Source organism: Rhinolophus sinicus, chromosome 1, assembly GCF_057876585.1.
Source record: "Rhinolophus sinicus isolate RSI-liver-muscle chromosome 1, RSI-T2T, whole genome shotgun sequence".
In the NCBI taxonomy this organism is placed as follows: Eukaryota; Metazoa; Chordata; class Mammalia; order Chiroptera; family Rhinolophidae; genus Rhinolophus; species Rhinolophus sinicus.
Genome location: NC_142501.1, coordinates 17,503,775 through 17,521,960, shown reverse-complemented (window position 1 = coordinate 17,521,960; position 18,186 = coordinate 17,503,775). Strand labels below are relative to the sequence as shown.

General features: G+C 41.3%; 1 protein-coding gene across 9 annotated transcripts in view; it reads left to right on the top strand.

The window, feature by feature from the left end:
- The window catches only part of TXNRD1 (thioredoxin reductase 1), a 125,345-nt gene that overhangs the window by 81,961 nt on the left and 25,198 nt on the right, over positions 1–18,186 (top strand). For 7 of the 9 annotated variants that reach the window (XM_074326240.2, XM_019728470.3, XM_019728471.3 and 4 more), the window contains 4 exons: positions 6,787–6,909; positions 8,314–8,386; positions 9,772–9,891; positions 17,672–17,814. In XM_074326240.2, coding sequence (XP_074182341.2) covers positions 6,787–6,909; positions 8,314–8,386; positions 9,772–9,891; positions 17,672–17,814 — 459 coding nt within the window. Of the gene's footprint in view, positions 1–5,626; positions 5,947–6,786; positions 6,910–8,313; positions 8,387–9,771; positions 9,892–17,671; positions 17,815–18,186 lie in introns of all 9 variants that reach the window. The other 2 variants (XM_074326239.2, XM_088797137.1) reach the window with 1 other exon arrangement.

The window sequence follows — 18,186 nt, the reverse complement described above, 5'->3', positions numbered from 1 at the left end:
AATTGTAGAGATTAGGTATGAACCAAACTGCAAATCTGGTTTCCCACTAATATAGTTAGAGTGGCTTAAATTTCACAGTTTCAGTAAAATCAACTGAACTTAAGGAGAATATTATGGAAAAAATTTTTTTACTAGAACTTTGTTATATAACAGGACCACTTTCTGATCAGAGGACCTGCCTGGGGTCAGATCCTGACCGTCTAACCTTCTAGTTAGAGACTTTGGGCAAATTATTGAACCTGTAAACCTTATTTGCCAAGTGGGAATAGTATCTGTCTCTTAAGTATACAGTAAGGATAAATTTAGAAAATGTAAGTGACAAGTACTTTGAAATATGAATAACTGGGTAATGTATAGTGAGAGAAGCAAGAGATTTATAATCATTTAGATGTGGGTTCCATTCTTGACTCATGGGCAAGGTTCTTATCTCTAAGGGCTTTTGTATTGTCATTTCTTAAATGGGAAAGACATCTGCTGGGAAGACTGTTGTGAGGCTTACGTGGGATGATGTGTATAAAACATCTAGAATAGTATCTGTCTCACTGTGAGCACTCATGTAAGTGCCTCACTCTCTGAATCAGGGTCAGAAAATCCATGCTGCCACCTCCTTCCATGGTGACAACTCTGTCATGGTTCGTTCACTTTCCTTTAAGTCTAGATATAATTTCCTTTGTTCTGGGGAATCCATTTCCAAGGGATTGGAATTGGCACTATGTTAATTTACTTAATTGTTTGAGTACCCACTGTGCCAGGTACTGCTCTAGGCACTGGCGGAAAAGTGGTGGACAGAAAATGACCCAACTTTCGTGGAATTATATTTTAGTGGGTGTGTTAGTTTTCAGTTGCCGCTGTAACATTACCATTTAGTGGCTTAAAACAACATAAATTTATTACCTTCTACAGTCTGGAGTTTGGAAGTTCAAAACCTGTTTCTCAGGGCTAAAATCAAGGTGTCGATAGGGCTGGTTCCTACTGAAACTCTGAGGGGTGAATCTGTTTTCTTGCCTTTTTCAGTTTTTGGAGGCTGCCCCTATTTCTTGATTCACAGTCTCTTCCTCCATTTGCAGAGCTGGCAGTGCATCCTCTTCTGTCTTCACATTTATTACTGTAATGAAGTTTCCCTCTGCTTCTCATATAAGGATAATCCTCCCCATCACCAGGTCCTTAAATCACACCTCTAAAGTCCTTCATACCAGTAATGTATTCACAGGTCCTAGGGATTCGGACTTGGATGTTGGGGACTATCATTCAGCCTATCACTGGGCGGGGTGGGGTGGGGGGTACAGCAGTATTACAGTTAATGATGACTGACTGCTCTGAGGAAACGCTGCTTGGGTAGTGCTTAACATGCTACCTCGGGTGGTAAGGGAAGGCCCCGCGAGGAGGCATTTGAAATGGAATCTGTTATAATTTGCCAGAATACTTGATACAGAGTACATGTTAAATATTACCTTGGCTTTAGATAGTTAAGGTGCATAATAGCTGAATATCTAGAGAATTAATTGATCATGGAGAATCAGCTTTCGTGATTGTCCTTGGAGGAAGGTAATGTAGCAAGATTCTGTTTCCCTGAGCAGGAAGATGGTTCTTTGTTTGGTTACTCCCCTCACTATTACTGTTTGGTATTCTCCACGCTGCACCACCCATCAACATTGACTCAAAATTTCCTTAGGTCAGGATTTGGGAACTTTTTTCCTGCAAAAAGCCAGATAATAAATATTTTAAGCTTTGTGGGCCATATGAGCTCTGTTGACACCAGTCAACGGTGCTATTGTTGCAAAAACAGCAGCAATAGACAATATTGAAGCAAATGGGCATGGCTGTTTTCCCATAAAACTTTATTTGAATTTCATATAATTTTCATGTATCATGAAGAGTTACTTTTATTTATTTTTTTGCTTTATGTTAATAACCATTTTCAGCTCAGGCTGTAAGAAGAAAAGGCCTGCTGGAATTGCCCCACAGGCTGTAATTTGCCAACTCCTGTCATAGGCCGAGAGCCCAGTCTTTTCTAGAAAGTCGGTAGCATTTAAACCACCAGTTAGTGTTCTTTTTCTTTCCTGGCCCATAATTCTCTAAAGCACAAAGGGGCTTGAGGTACAGAACCCCAGTGGATGCTACAGCAACATAGTCGTTGGATTTCAAAGGAAACAAGCAGTTGGTAACCTGGTGGAAGTTACTTATCTCTGCAAACAAGGAACCCAGGCAGAATTTAGGGAACTTGTGCAAGTTCACACGTAAGTGGCAAAGTCAGCTTCAGGTTTGGACTGAAATCCAAGCTCCTAACCCACTGTACTCTAGCCTTGTACTTCAGTGTTTTCCACACTTTTATTTTTTGTGGATGAAAAAACTGAACTGCAGCCCAGACTCTCAGTGTACCTAAGAAATTAGGAACTAGCACCCAAGTCTTTTGTTCTAAAAATATTTTTGAACATCACATACATGCAAAGTTGGCACTGGTGACACAGAGATGAAAGACAAAGATGCCTGTCCTTGAAGAGTTGATGGGACTCTTGTGATGATGCCAGTGGGATCTCAGAGGAGGACCCAACTTGGGTACCCTCAAGTAAAGGCTTCCAGCTAAATCTTGAAGGACATGAACGGGCTGGGGTGGAACAGCCTGTGCTAAGTGCCCTGACAACATGGGTTAATGGAGTTGTGAGAAAGAAAAGGAAAATGTTGTTTGGGAACTTTAGGGAGACAGTGGAGGAAATGGGACTTACATTGGGGTCTTAGAATGTTGGTAAAAGAAACCCTTTTAAACTCTAATGGAATGCTTTAGAAAGGGTAGTGTGTTTGTGTACATTGAATAAAAATAATATAATATCCTTTAGTCTGTCTAGGTACTGGGTCAGGATTTGATGGGGAAAGGGCATTTCAGGTGGGGGGGTGGGTGGGAGTACAGTGCAGGGAAGTGCAGGGGACATCTGTAAAACACTCCACAGCTTTTTGACTTAGTCCTAGGCAGGTTCCCTTCTTTAGGTAGGGGAGAGTTAGTAACTTAAAAGTGCTTTTTCCTCCCAGCCACTGTGTTACTATGTATTTATTAAACTGTGCAGTTTGGTGAGTTATGTTAACTTCATTTTACAAATGAAAAGACAGAGAAACTCCTAAGTACTAGGCAATTATCGCGAGTTTTACCTAGCTTAGAGAGTGGTAGAGCAAGTATTTTAACCTAGGCCAGTTTACCAGAACTCTTGCATAATGGTAAGAAAACCCAGTGTAACTCTGCCCAAAGATATAAATCATGTTTGGGGCGGGGTGGGGGGATAAAGATTACTTATTCTAATTTTAAATAAATCTGGCACACTTGAATTGCTTTTGGCCTCTTTTGGGGGAGTCTGAAGCAGTGTTTTACTGGGGTGGCAGGGAAAGGCATTGCTGTGAGGCAGATGGAAGAAAGGGAAGAATAGTGGAAGACCAGCAAACACCTTCAGGTGAGAAGTTTGTGTATTTACACCTGTGTCCTATAGCAGTGGTTCTCAAAGTGCGTCTCGATTCCTCTGGGGCCCCCTGAGGCCCCTTCAGGAAGTCCTGAGGTCAAAATTATCTTCATAATATTAAGATAGTGTTTGCCCTTTTCACTCTAATTCTCTCGCAAGTCTGCCATGGAGTTTTCCAGAGGCTACAATACTGGTGATGTTGCAACAACAGACTGAACACAGAAAAGATATGAGCTCCCTTTTAAGGCAGACATTAAAGAATTACAAAGATATAAAAACAATGCTACTCTTCTTGCTAATTAAAAGTATTTCAAACAAATTATGTTTAACAATAGGATATTTAATATTTCAATAATTTAAAATAGTAAAACATTTTCTTAGTTTTAATTTCTAATATGCTAAATATTAATAAATAAACCCCATTAACCAGAAAGAACTCTTTGGGGTCCTAACTAATTTAAGGTTGTAAGGGGAGTCCAAGACTACAAAGTTTGAGGATTCCTATATCAGCTACTATGCTCAGCAGCCACTATTTCGAGCAGTTGTAGGTGGAGGAGGAAGGAGGAAGCTTTATTCTCTTGTCTCTCCTTTCCCCGTCTGTGTGCTCCTTCCTTATAATGTCGGGGGGGGGGGGCTGTCTTCTATTGTCTTATTTATATTTCAGGTGGGAAACCACTTAATTGGAGCTGAATGACGGCAATTTCAGTTTTAAGTTGGATAAAAATTTAAAGATACCATGTTTAGTTCTGGGGTCAGCTGAATGCTTCAGTTGCCTATGTCTTACTGATTTTACCCAGTTGAAAATGTTCAGACTCACTCAGAGCTTTCTTTATAAAATCTGTGCACTGGTTGATATAATTTGACTTTAACGTTGAACCATAAGAACCCAGGTGTGACCCAGAACTTCAGTACAGAGCAAAATGTTGGAGGGAGTATGTCGCTTTTCAGCATGACAATGCAATATTCTTTCTTTTGTTCTAGTAGATATGTTGGGGGAGGTAGTTAACAAGAACCAGTGGTTTTCTTTTAGGCAGACAATGATTGTGTTCTGGCACCATCTGTGTTAAGTACGAGGCATGATCAAAAAATACGGTGAATATTTAAATAAAAAAACTTATTACAGTAAAAGACATTGCCATTAACCCCCCTCAAATACTCCTCCTTGCTTCGAACACACTTATCCCATAGTTCTTGCCACTTTCTGAAGCAGTTCTGGAAGTCCCATTTGCTTTTCTTTAGTTGTGCTGTTGTGGCTGCCTCAGTGTCCTGAATTACTTCAAAACGTTTATTTTCCTGGTCGTTTTGACTTTGGGGAAGAGCCAGGTGTCACACGGGGCCAGATTCGGTGAATAAGGTGGATGAGGACACACCGCAATGTTTTTATTTGACAGAAATTGCCATATACCAGAAGTGATGTGTGACATGAAGCCTTTCGAAGGCTCTGTTGTGATAAAAAAACTATGGTGAACGCTGCTGTCCAGTGCCATCCAACAGAAAGGCAGGGATCTTCCAAACAGGAACCAGTGTGTCAAACCTTACTAACAGTGTGTGACAAGTTTCAACGTGTTTGGTGCAGTTAGTTGGGTGTGAGCTACAGTTGAGAGAAGGTGTGTTTTAAAGTGTGCCGTAAATCATCCTCCATCATGACAATGCTCTGTGTCATACATCACTTCTGGTACAGCAATTTCTGTCAAATAAAAACATTATGGTGTGTCCTCATCTACCTTATTTACTGGATCTGGCAATGTGTGACTTCTTGCTCTTCCCCAAAGTCAAAATGATTAAGGACATCGAGGCAGCCACCACACCACAACTAAAGACACTCCTGAAAGAGGACTTCCAGAAACTGCTTCAGAAAGTGGCAAGAGTGATGGGATAAGTGTGTTCAAAGCGAGGGGGATTAATGGGCAATGTGTCTTTTACTGGAATGTGTGTTTTTTTTAATTTAAACATTCACTGCATTGTTTGATCATTCCTTGTACATACAGATAAAACAAGGCTGAGATTAAAAATGGTTATTTTTCCAGAAGAACATCTAGCTGCATTTATTAGTTAATTCTTTCAAACCAGGAAGTCAGCCTTACGCTCTTTGAGGCCAACTAGAGAGTAACTTGTTACCTGAAGCTCATATTGATCCTTTGATCTGAACGGCAATTATGACCACATTGTTTTTCCCCCCACAGTGCCTTGTATTGGAGGAGCCTCTGCCATAATGCCAGTTGATGAATACTGGCTCTGTTTCCCAGCCTCTCATGTTAGACCTTTTGTACAGACGGTCAGGGTGATGCAGTCTTGTCCCCACTGTTGCTGGTTTCCAGGTGTTCTCCCTTCAGTCCCTGAGCCATCGTGTGTACCTGCCTTGCTGCCAAGGGGCAGCCACAGTGCTGCGCCGCCTGCTCCACCTTCCTCCTCTGCACCCCCTTCCACATCCCAAGCGTCCTATTCTACCGACCCTAGGCTCCGCCTTTCATCCCCTACATCTGATGGTAGGCAGGAGAAAAAGGTAATATTGACTATATCTCCAAAAGTGTTCCAAGCTAACAGGGAATAGAACTAGGGGGATGAAATGTCGTCTTAAAATTAGAAGTCTCACTTTTATATAATAAAGCCTGTTATGTGCCAAGTACAAAGAAACTAAACACTAAATATAATATAAGAGGCTTCATGCTTAAGTAGATTAAAGAAACGAGTTTTACGGAGTCATGCTTATTTATTTATTTACCACCTCCCTTCCTTTTTTTTCCCCTCCGTTGTTTATTTTAAATGCCCTGCAAAAGCAGGGATTTTTACATTTCACTTTTCAAGCAGGCATATGTCAATTAATGATTTTGTTATAATTTCTAGATTTTATGCCTCACACAATGCAGAAAAAAGTCTTAAATATTTGGCTAATCTGTTTCATTTGCTGTTAACAGGGCCCTATTTTAATCTGAGACCATAGCCCACTCATTATTCTACCTTTGACTGGAAAGTAAAGATAACTACCAAATTGTACTGATGGTTCTATTAAAAACACAGTACAAATGTTTTAAAAACCTAATTTAGAACCTCATTTAAAAATCCTAGGAAAAAAGGGCTGATCAAACGTAATTTAGTCCTACGTTGATTTTGTCGGGCCATGAGGACCATTCTTATGTGAAGGTACTGTATGCACACGTCAGCTATCTGTGTGCGTATCTGTGATGTGAGAACATTGAACATTTCCATTTGTGTGCTATCGTATAAATCAAACATTTTTTTCCTTTGACACTCTCATTTGCTTTTCTTTAAAGAAAGGTTTTATAAAACTTTCAGACATTGCTGCTTTTAAGTTATTTTCCCTCTTGTCGTTTTTCTTCTTTAGGCTTTGCAAGAAGGCAGACTTCAGAAGCTACTGAAAATGAACGGTTCTGAAGATTTTCCCGAGTCCTACGACTATGACCTCATCATCATTGGAGGGGGCTCAGGAGGGCTGGCAGCTGCCAAGGCAAGGCTCCTTATGTGCAATCGGATTACGACAGTTCTCCACGTTCTTGGTGGGATTTGTCTGAGCCACTCGTAGGACATTTTGCACGTGAACTAGAGTGGAACATGTTAAGGGGAATCATTTTTCCAGGTTGAACTATCTGTTCTTTATATAAAAGTACTAGGCCCAGTATTTGGGGACAGATTTTCATTCATTTTAAGTTTGGTTGATTTTTCAAAGATAATAAGGGTTGTATGGAAATGGCTTGAAATTAAATAAGTAACATTTCTTAGTCTTTATAAATATTAAAATTTTTTTTTTCACTATGATAATTTCCCTATTCAGAATTCCTCTTCCCTGATAGAAAGATGGGGAACAGTTGGGTTTCTTAAACTTAGTAAAAATAATTTGCCTCCTGTGTATATGAAGTGAGCTAAACGAATAATCTCTAACTCCGTAGCCTGGGGGTGATGGGGTAGAGGAGGGAGGCTCCCGGCCATGAGATGCATTTTCTATGTGTGAAGGGGCCCTTGGATCTGTCAGTCTTCCTGAAGAGGTTCTTTTAAAAGAAGAGGTGTTTGTACTCCCCTAAGGTATGGCTTATGGTGAAATCAGTTCTAGTGAAGCTGCCCAAATTGGGAGCAGGCCAGTGTCTGGTATCAAGCAGTGCTTTGCTGTAAATGACTCAACACCAATGCTGGGTATATATATGTATATATGTATTTTACTGTAATGATGGTGGTTTTGAAGGACACATAGACTCAGTCCTTTCAAATATTCTTTGGAGGTCTAGTTGCTAATACACGGAGCTTATTCTCTGAAAAACAAAGGATACTATGTGAAGAGAACTTTTGACCGTTGTCATTCTCCTAAAACAGATTTGGCAACCTTACAGGTATCATCAACTTTTTCACTGGCTCCTTTCACACAAACATTTTAGGAAATCTGACAATTTCAGAAGAAAAGCTTCTCTAATGTTTTGCCTAGAAACTGAAATAAAACTTACAAGTACTTTAAAAAATATTATCTTATAGGATACAGGCTGAATCAAGGGTTGTTTACTGTCAGTAAATCTGTTTTACTGACTACTTAACCATTTGCTTAGAAATGGTCATATATTTCTCAGATTGCTTAATTTATTAGTGTTTGAGTGGAATTATATACGAGGATTCTGGGGTTTCCAGCTGACAAACAATTTTACAACTGTAATCTTCATAGTTCTTAAAGCTACTCTTATGACTGAATATCGCTCAGTTTTTATCTTGAAGTTGCACGAATCATTTTGGTATATGAAATGTGTAGGTATTAATAACTGGTTATACTTTAGGCATCATAGCTTAATAAAAATAGCATGGCTTTTTAACAGCCTACTTCCAGATTATCATGTTACCCTTTCTAACTCATTTTGATAATTTTGTTTTCCAGGAGGCAGCCAAGTATAACAAAAAGGTGATGGTCCTGGATTTTGTCACTCCAACCCCTCTTGGAACTAGATGGGGTAAGCTTTTAAAATATTTTAGTAGTGAATTTCTAAGAGCAGGGTTTTCCCTGGTATGGGTTTAAATGACTCCTAAAACCTAATTGAAAAATTAAAACAAACGAACCAAAAACATGTACCTTTTTCACCTGGGCTAAGTTAAAGTGGACTCCAGTTAAATGTTGAAAATGTAGGTTCTTTGGCACAGAGTCAAGATAACACAAAACCTTATCCACAGTTGTTAATGATGATTTAAAGCCCATTTGAGTAACCTAGTATATTTAGGGCCTTAACAACCAAAAATTTAAAGTCTGTATCTGTGGATTTCTGTTTTAAATCTACCTCTTAACATTCAACAGAAACTGGAATCAGATACCTTAATAGATAGCCCTTGCTTCTTCTTTCTTCTGAGTCTTGGTGAATTATATATTCATTTTTCATTTATTCAACAAGTATTTATTGAACACTTACTGTGAACCAGGGCCACGGAGATATAGCAGTGAACACGGCAGACATGAAGTTCCTGTCCCTGTGGAGTTTACATTGTGAGAATCAGCGAAAGCTGAAGACTAGACCACCTTCTTTTAAAAATGCTCATATATTGAGGCCTGCGCAGGTCCCAACCTATCCGTGGTTTGGGGTTGCTATCTGCCTCATAAAGCAAAGGAGAGGGTTTGTCTTCTGGGAAGACAAAGTCGTCTTCTCCTCTGAGAAAGCCTCCTACATCGTTGGCTTGGGCATCTTCCAGGAACAGGAGGGCCCAGATAGAGCCCTGGTGAGTTTGGGTATTCAGCTCAGAGAGGCAGAGAGAGCAGACAGTGGTTATAACCAGAACATCCAGGGTCGGGTGTAGTTACCTCCAGAACGCGTCACTGCTAACCCAGCCTGGGCTTCGTGACGGTCATAGAAGTGGATTCCTTAATAATAAAACAATGCAGTTAACAAAAATGCTCACGTTCACCAAGTTTTATACGTCGTTCCAGACCCACTGCGTCCCAGTTATGCCCAGCTTCACAACCCCTGTATCAGATAATCCTGCTCATAGATTCAGTGGCAAGTATAAGGTTGTACACAGAGTAAAATACAAATTTCTCGCCTCTTTTATCAGCAGTCAGTTAATTTCGAATCTTTAAAGTATGTGGAAATTGTGGAAATCTGCTCATTTTTTTGTTTTGTTTTAGGATGTCACTATTTGGCATCTCTGAATGTCACTATAAGGATGTCACTATAAGGCTCTCTGAACATAGAAATGTCACAGACTTCGGAATCAACTTGTCTAAACTGTATTGGCTACATTAAGCGAATACATTAGGGTGGTTCATAGAACAGTAATAATTGTGGACCTTTTTCTGTGAAGGAGAGGTCCTTCAAAGCCGCTGTAAACTGACTTCTCAGTGTTTTTGCAGGTCTCGGAGGGACATGTGTGAATGTGGGTTGCATACCGAAGAAGCTGATGCACCAAGCAGCGTTGTTAGGACAAGCCGTGCAAGACTCCCGAAACTATGGCTGGGCTGTTGCGGAGCCGGGTATGGAGGGATAGTTACTCTTCTGTTTGTGCTTTTGGGGTTTGAGCTTGCAACGCACCATTCATTTTTATGAGACTAACAGTAACCTGGAAGTTGTTTTTTGTTTGTTTGTTTATATTTTTAATGGATAAAAATCACTGCAGTTATCCTATGTCAGGGAGCTCCAAAACTATTACGGTAAGAACAGACATGGCACTTACGAGTGTCTTTCTTTCATAGAAAACCAGAATTCTTTCAAATAAATTCTCATAATTACAGAGAGTTTCATAAAGGAGTATGAGTTTCATTGCTTTGCTTTGAAACTGTTGCATTTTTCTCTCGCTGCAAAGAAGTCTGTTTCATGACCTGGTACTTTGAGGGTAGAGGGATGGTGTGTTTGTTGTAAAGGGGTTGGTTAGTCCTTGTTGGATTAACAATATTTAGAGTACCCTAGAAACCCTAGAAAAGTTCAAGAGGAATTTGTTGGCTTTCGAAAGTAGATTGCATTATCTAGTGGAAGACTAATAGGCCTAGCACAGCTTCATGGCTAATTAATGAGCTAGGTCACCATGTCCGTGAAGGGTGAAACTCCAACCCCTACCTGATTTTAGTTTTGAGATCTATGAGTTAAGGGACACTTGAGGGAAAATCTTCCAGCCAGTAGTTAGAGTAACTTATTCTGTGGCTTTTTCTGAGTTTTAATGAATAATTATTATTTTTATTTAAAAGCAAGTCAAATACATGCTTTGAAAAATTTTGTTTCCACTCAAACTAGTCATGCTTCCTTTGCTGATGCTTTTCCTTCCCATTTAAAAATTAACACTACTTTTTTTCTAAGTCTGGAATCTTAAAAAATTAGTAACTTTAAAAGTTTTCCTATGCTGGGGTCTTATCTCTTTCCTCAGATCCTTACAAGGCTGCTTTCTGTCCATGACCGTTGGAGGCCTGAGGCTGGTCCCGAGAGTTTCATGATTTGGCCCCTTGTCCTTTACTCTTGACCAACGAAAAGGGCAGTTGAGCAGACTCTCTGGACCTATGGGACGTGAATTTAACACATAATCTACTGATAGTCCACTTCTATTCCCTCCTCTGCCCCCACTCCAAGTTATTATTTACTTCCGTGTCTAAATGCGCACCAACCAAGTCTACCATTAACACACTCTTCCCCTTCCTGGAAGCCTAATGTTAACGCACCTACCTAACCACAGGGTCTCCCTTCTTAGGCTGCTTAGTAGACATTTTAGAAATCCTACTGATGAAGTTACATAATGTTACTATTAGTGTGCCAACTGTTTGCACTTGCGTGTCTGCTGGGGCGATACGGAGATAAATAATACAAATTGTGTAGGCACATGGATTCTGTTCTCGTTGATGTACTGATTCATTGATGTACAAACCAAGTACCCTGGGAGCCTAGAGGTGGAATTGAAAAACGGATTTAAGAGGTGATGGAGATGATTTCTCAGACGTTGTGTCCCTGACAGTGAGCAGAGGTGGGAGGTGGGGGTTCACTTCGTTTAGGCAGTGAAAAGAGAATGAATAAGGTACATATTTGAAGAATAGCAAATACCCTGGTGTGTCCGGAGTCTGTGTGTGGAGATCACGGATGAGGAATGGGTGTGAGGACTGGTGCTGTGAGCTGAACACCCTAGGTGGTTTGGGGGGGAGGTCCTAGGAGGGATGTGTAGACTAGCTTAGCAAGCTGCACAGTTTTGCTGAGGGCAAGATGGAGCAGATGCTTATAGTTGCTTCCTTGGATGGCTGCTGGTATAGTAGGAAGAAAATGGGGAGAGAAGGTGAAGACCGTCGCTGTAACAGAGAGGGAGCTGCCATCTTCCCCCTTCCCCGTCTCAACCTTCTGCCACTCCCCAGCGTCATATGGCTTCATTGAGGTCCTGAGGTCAGGACTGATCATTTATTCGCTATTCCATCTCTATTCCAGTGCATATTTAACCCTACTATCCCTGGAGGGAGGTCCTGTTATTCCCATTTTTCAGACAAGGAAACTGAAGCTAGCAGTTGAAGTGGTTTGCCCATGTCACAGCTAAGAATAGTTGGTGGTACTAGGATTGAGACGGAGGTATTTTGGAGTTCAAAGCATATGGCGTTTACACCAAAAGCATCTTTTTAAAGTCACGATGGCTCCAGTGGCAACTCGTTTGTAGGACCAGAGCTTCAGGAGCTGTTGTAGGGGCCGGCACAGTGAGAGCTTTTGGCACGGCTGTGAGTGCGCCTCTCCTTACCACGCTCTCCCCAAGAGGGCTGAGTGACTGTGTAACCTGTAGGCCGCACTCCAGTATTTCTTCTGTGCCTTTGGGAGGAAAACCTAGGAACTATCCATTTTCTTTCCTAACCACTCCCATAACATCTGTGAATCTCCCTCCGCCCCCAAATTATTCCACACATACTCTACCAGTATTCTCAGTGGGAATTCTTTCCCAAGGGGACGTCGAGTTAAGATCTTTCCTTCACCCCAGCCTCCTGACCCATTAAATTGCAGGTTATTGTAGTAGGTAGACCTGGGCACAAATTCTGCCTTTGTCATTTACTGCCTATGTGGACAAGGATTAAATACAATAGTGTGATTAAAATACCTGCCACTTAACATATGTTAGTTTTTGTCCTTTCCACCCAGACTCACTTCTTTTAATTCTTTCATCAGTTTTAGTAAATCGCAGTAGCTTCAGCTGAGTACTTTTCTTGGTTCTTTGTTTAATGGATTGTAGAAAAACAGTTAACAGATGTTATGGGAAGTTTATATTTGAAACAAATTAGTGCCCTCTTAAAAGAGGACATTTAACAAGAATATTAATCTGAAAAAGTCTAGAATTTGTTAGAAGAAGTAAGGTTGTCGGAAGCAAATTTTGATTTATAATTTCCATTGACTGTCTTCTTCATACTCAATGCCACTGGCCCTTAAATCTAGGTAAATAACAGTGCTGGGGAGGTATAACTTAGAGCCATAAAATGTTTATTCATTCTTGGAGGGCTGGTACTCAAATTGGTATGTTCTACAAGTTGATGTTAGCTTTAAACTATCAACTCTTAATGTAAAATGAAGAACGAAGTCAGTGGAACAGATTGCTTAATTTGGTTAGAAATATAGGAATGTGTGTGTATATATACACACACACGTGTGTATGTGTGTGTGTGTGTGTGTGTGAGAGAGAGAGAGAGAGAGAGAGAGAGGTCTTTACAATCTTAAAAAGGTAAGGCATAAGTACAGGCCACTACTAAATGTGAATTTTATTAACAGGCCAATTCAGTATGATTCCGATACATTCAGTAATCAGGTGGTAGAATATAACTTGGTGAGCTGAGAAATCTTCTTTCCAGCAAAAGAATATCTCTGCCATGTAATAGTGATAAGCTCTAGCATACTTAATTATGTTGAATTTATTTCTAAATTATATAATAAAGAATTAATAAATGTACAGCAACCGAGATAATAAACAGCCACTGCCACCATAGTGCACATGTGTACATTAAAACCAGCAGAAGCTTCCTAATTTCCTGAGGTTTTTAAAACTTGAGCCAAATCACAGTTGTTTTATTTGTCTCTTCTTACACATATCATTTATCCAACTAATTGAACATTTACCTCTTTTGTATTTCCTTTTTCCAGATTTTAAAGTAGAAATACAATTTTCTATGTTTATACCTTCTACCTCTTGTCTTTGTCAGCAGCGATCCCCAAACCTTTGCTGAGAGCTGTTGAAGAACTGTGCCCTCTAGTTAAATGCCTTCACTCTCCCCAAATGGAAGCCTGGTGGTTTGTTTGTTGTTATCTTCAGATTTTCTCAGTAAGCCTTGGGCTTCCAAAGTGAGCTGGGGCCTAGCAGTGCCCGCCTTGCCTGCCAGGGTCCCTGCTGAAGGGGTGGTCATTACCTCCATCCTTTTGGTGCTGCATGATTGTGGTGAATAATCAGTGAATTTAGATAAATGTTTATGCATTAGATTTTAGAGGGCGAAAGAAACTTGGAAATTTTTCAAATGAGAAATCTCTGGAGGCTGCTGAGCCGTGTTCACAACAGATAAAAGCGTGAAGACTTAATTTTGCATTTTTCAAACAGAAGCACATCTAATCTCACGTCCTTGACCAGAGAACAGTGTTCCAGTTTTCTGGGAAGACTGTCTTCTCTGACATTGCAAATAGTTCTGAGCGTGTTGAGGGAGGAAAGGGACCTGGGCCAGGCACGTAAACTAGATGAATTGGTCCTTTCTGGAAGATTTTTGGTCTTTATATTTTTCAGATTTCTCTATTTGAGTTTTCGTATGCTCAAGAATTAAGTGTACCTATAAAATATTAAGTATTTTGGAAGTTTTAGGATCCCATTGTCATTACAAGGAAAGCAAGATCATTGGTTTGCAATTGAGGGCTTGCAGTTTGGGGATGTATTCTCCCACACACCTGACGTTTCACATACATTGTGTGTGTGTGTGTCTGCCATTGAGTTAGTGTGTGGCCTTGGGCAGGTCATCCATCCTTCATTTCCCTGTGTATATAATGGAAGGAGCTCATGCCCCTTCAGGTGCTTTGAGGTTCACGTGAGAAGGTGCGTGGAACATGTTAAAGATCCTGGGTAGTTCTGCTAGCTGGTTACTGTTGTCAGACCTAACGGTGTAGCCTGGCTCTCTGTAGTAGGACGTGATCAGATCAGGAGCGACAGAGATGGCTTATGACCCAGCTGCTGGCATCGGCCTAAAGACACACCCAGGTGAAGCACAAATCCTGCCTGGCCAGCTAGAGTCTGCCACTTCTTTTTTACATTTTTTTTTTAAGGGAAACAGGACTTTATTGGGGAACAGTGTGTACTTCCAGGACTTTTATTTTTTTTCCAAGTCAAGTTGTTTTCCTTTCAGTCTTAGTTGTGGAGGGCGCAGCTCACCTCCCGTTCAAATTGTTGTCCTTTCAGTCTTAGTTGTGGAGGGCGCAGCTCAGCTCCCGTTCAAGTTGTTGTCCTTTCAGTCTTAGTTGTGGAGGGCGCAGCTCAGTTGCTGTTGCTAGTTGCAGGGGGCACAGCCCACCATCTCTTGTGGGAGTCCAACCGGCAACCTTGTGGTTGAGAGGATGCGCTCCAACCAACTGAACCATCCGGGAGCTCAGCGGCAGCTCAGCTCAAGGTGCCGTGTTCAATCTTAGTTGCAGGGGGCGGAGCCCACCATCCCTTGCGGGACTCGAGGAGTTGAACTGGCAACCTTGTGGTTGAGAGCCCACTGGCCCATGTGGGAATCAAACCGGCAGCCTTTGGAGTTAGGAGCACGGAGCTCCAACAGCCTGAGCCACCGGGCCGGCCCTGCCACTTCTTTTAATAGTGGTGGTGGCCGGGTGCCAGCCCCGTAGGCTGCTCCCAGAGGCTCAGCATTGAATTTCAACTGGTAGACCAGGCCAGCGGAATCAGGAGGCCTTGGAGAAACACTGGGGTTGTGCCAACAAATGGGCTGAGTGTGGAGTTATAGAGTATCCAGGTAATATTTGGGAATGCAGGAAGGTGGTGGATTGGGGGATTATCAGAAGGCAGGGCAGCCATAGAGAACTGGGGTTCTGGGCATGTTACTATCCACAGTGGTTACCACCAGTAGCGTATGAAGTAGGAATTGGGATTTTGCAAGACCAGGAACTCAGTTGTCAGAATGGAATGCAAGGTCAGGACCATAGGAGCTTCTGGAGTGACTTGATGCTGAATCCCAAACTGATGGGTGGAACTTTTGAATTCCTCCTTCCTGAACATAATGGCAGAGATTGGGTGTGGGTGGAAGTGGCTGCCTACTATACCAGAGGATAAAGGAACTTTGGTAGAAAGGGGGTTTGAGGAATTTGGATATCAGGTGACGCCTGGAATTAAGGTTGCTTTAGGTCTCATCATTGAAATAACTGAATTTATTGGTGCTACTATTTAATCTCAACTATGTTTTCTTTTAGAATATGGTATGTCTTGTGTGATTAGCAGAGTATTATCTACTTGGTAGCTCTACAGCTGAAATTTCACAGATGAATCTTCCCTTTGATCTAGTTCCTTGTTTCTCTGTGGGAATGTTTTTGGCACGCTGGCTGGACAGCTCCTAGTTGTAAGGAAGATATTTAACATCACTGGCCCTTGGGCGTCCCTAAGTCACTATGACAACCAAAACCACCATCAATAATATGTCTGGGATTTGCTTAAACTATCCTAGTTTAAAAAAAAAAAAAAGAGGTTCAAGAAATGAGGTTGGTAAGATGTTGGTCATTGTTGCAGCTAGATGATTGGCACATGGGGATGAGTTACATGTGCCAGTGGAATTCTGTTCCATAGCTGGTGGAGAAACAATGAGACCTGACTCTTTTTATAGTGGTGGTTGATGGATGCCAGACCCATAGGCCGATCCTGGCAGCACCCCCCATACCCTCATCCCCCAGCTCCCAGTCCTCTTGGCATCACAACCACAGTGGCCTCTGCCGTCATTTTTTTTTTTTTAAAAAAGATTGAACTGATCTCTCAAGGTTTGCTGCAGTTCTAACATTTTATGATTTTGTGAATCGACGATCAATAATCTGTTCTCTAGGATACCACAAAGCATTTTTCGTTCCCACTTCCAGAGGCTGGCCTTTGCTTCTCATAGACTTGGTTTCACCACTTCCTGTGTGGCTCCTCTGAATCCAATACTCACACTCCTCATTTCCGTGATAGAAGCTTTCAGTATATGTTGATTTTTCTTGTCCTTCTTTTCAAACCACAGCTTTCCCAGAACCTGCCCTCTTCCTACCACCAGAGTATATTTTATCTGTATCCTATTTTTTCCTAGTCATTGATAAGTTATTAATTAATGAATGACAAATAATTGATTTTTTTTTTAATCCTTTGAAATTTAATATTAGTGCCTTGACTCAAAAGATTAGTTTTCTGATAGAATTGAACCTTTCTCTCTCTGGTGACATTGGGATTGGGGGTGCAATGAGAGAGATTCTTAAAATTCTTTGTCTAGACCAGGGGTTAGTAAACTTTGTAAAGGGACAGATAGTAAGTATTTTAGGCTTTTTGGTCCATATGGTCTCTGTCACAACTACTCAACTCTGCCGTGGAGCACGAAAGCCGCCCTAGATAATGTGTAAATAAATGATTGTGGTTATATTTCAATAAAACTTTACTGGGTGGCCAGATGGCTCAGTTAGTTCAAGCGTGAGCTCTGAACAGCAGGGTTGCAGGTTCGATTCACACGTGGGCCAGTGAGCTGCACCCTCCACAACTAGATTGAAGGACAACAACTTGGAGCTGATGGGCCCTGGAGAAACACACTGTCCCCCAATATTCCCCGATAAAATTTAATAAAACAAAGCAAAAAAACCTTTATTTATAAAAGTGGTGATGGACTGGATTTGGCTGGTGGTGGACCTTGCTTGGCAGCCCCTGGTTTAGAGACCGTTAACCAGTTTAGTAAAGCCAAATCTGGCTCCATCAGAGTCGCTTAGGGGTTATTACAAATGCAGAGTCCTAGGCCTTACCACACCTTGTTAACCCCGCAATTACTATTTACAATCCAAAGTAAATTCCTGTTCATTTCTAGATAAAGAAGAGAAACAGTAGTGAATGGTTATTTCAGTCTTAAGAATTGCCAGGAAGCATCGCATTATTTAGTAGTCTGGTAGTTTTCTAAAAAGGAAAGAATATTTGAAGGTGAAAGGGTTGTTTATGTGCTTGAAGTGAAGTATTTGCCCTTTTCAACGAAAAGCCTTGCTCTTTGTACTCTATGTGAATAGTTACTGAGAAACCATCTTTGCCAGGCAATTGGGAAGCTAAACATTTCGTCTTATTTTCTTATGCAGTTAAACATGACTGGGCAAAAATGACAGAAGCTGTGCAGAATCACATTGGCTCACTGAACTGGGGCTACCGGGTGGCTCTGCGGGAGAAGAAAGTCACCTATGAGAACGCATATGGGCAGTTTGTTGGTCCTCATAGGATTAAGGTAATTGTGTGAAAGCCTGAGGAGCTTTTTGGGGTTTGTTTGTGTTAAGCTTTGTTTGGGGTTGGGGAGGAGAAAAGAAGGTGATTATCCTAATAAAAGTAATAGCCACTGGGACGCAGAGTGTCCAGTTGGATGCTTTTGCCATCCCATCATATGGGGCTTGCTTTTGTGGTGTGGTAAAGGGTAAGGGTATTTGGGTTGGGGGCCAGGTTACCTGGACGTGAGTCTTGGCTCTGCGTCTTAGCATTGTGACCTGAGCAAGTCCCTTAAGATTACGCAGAGTCTTAACACCTCTTCCGCGTTACCAAATTTTTATGAAGCTCAAATTGGACAATGTGGTGAATGGCCTCCTTTGTTAACTATAGAGATTAC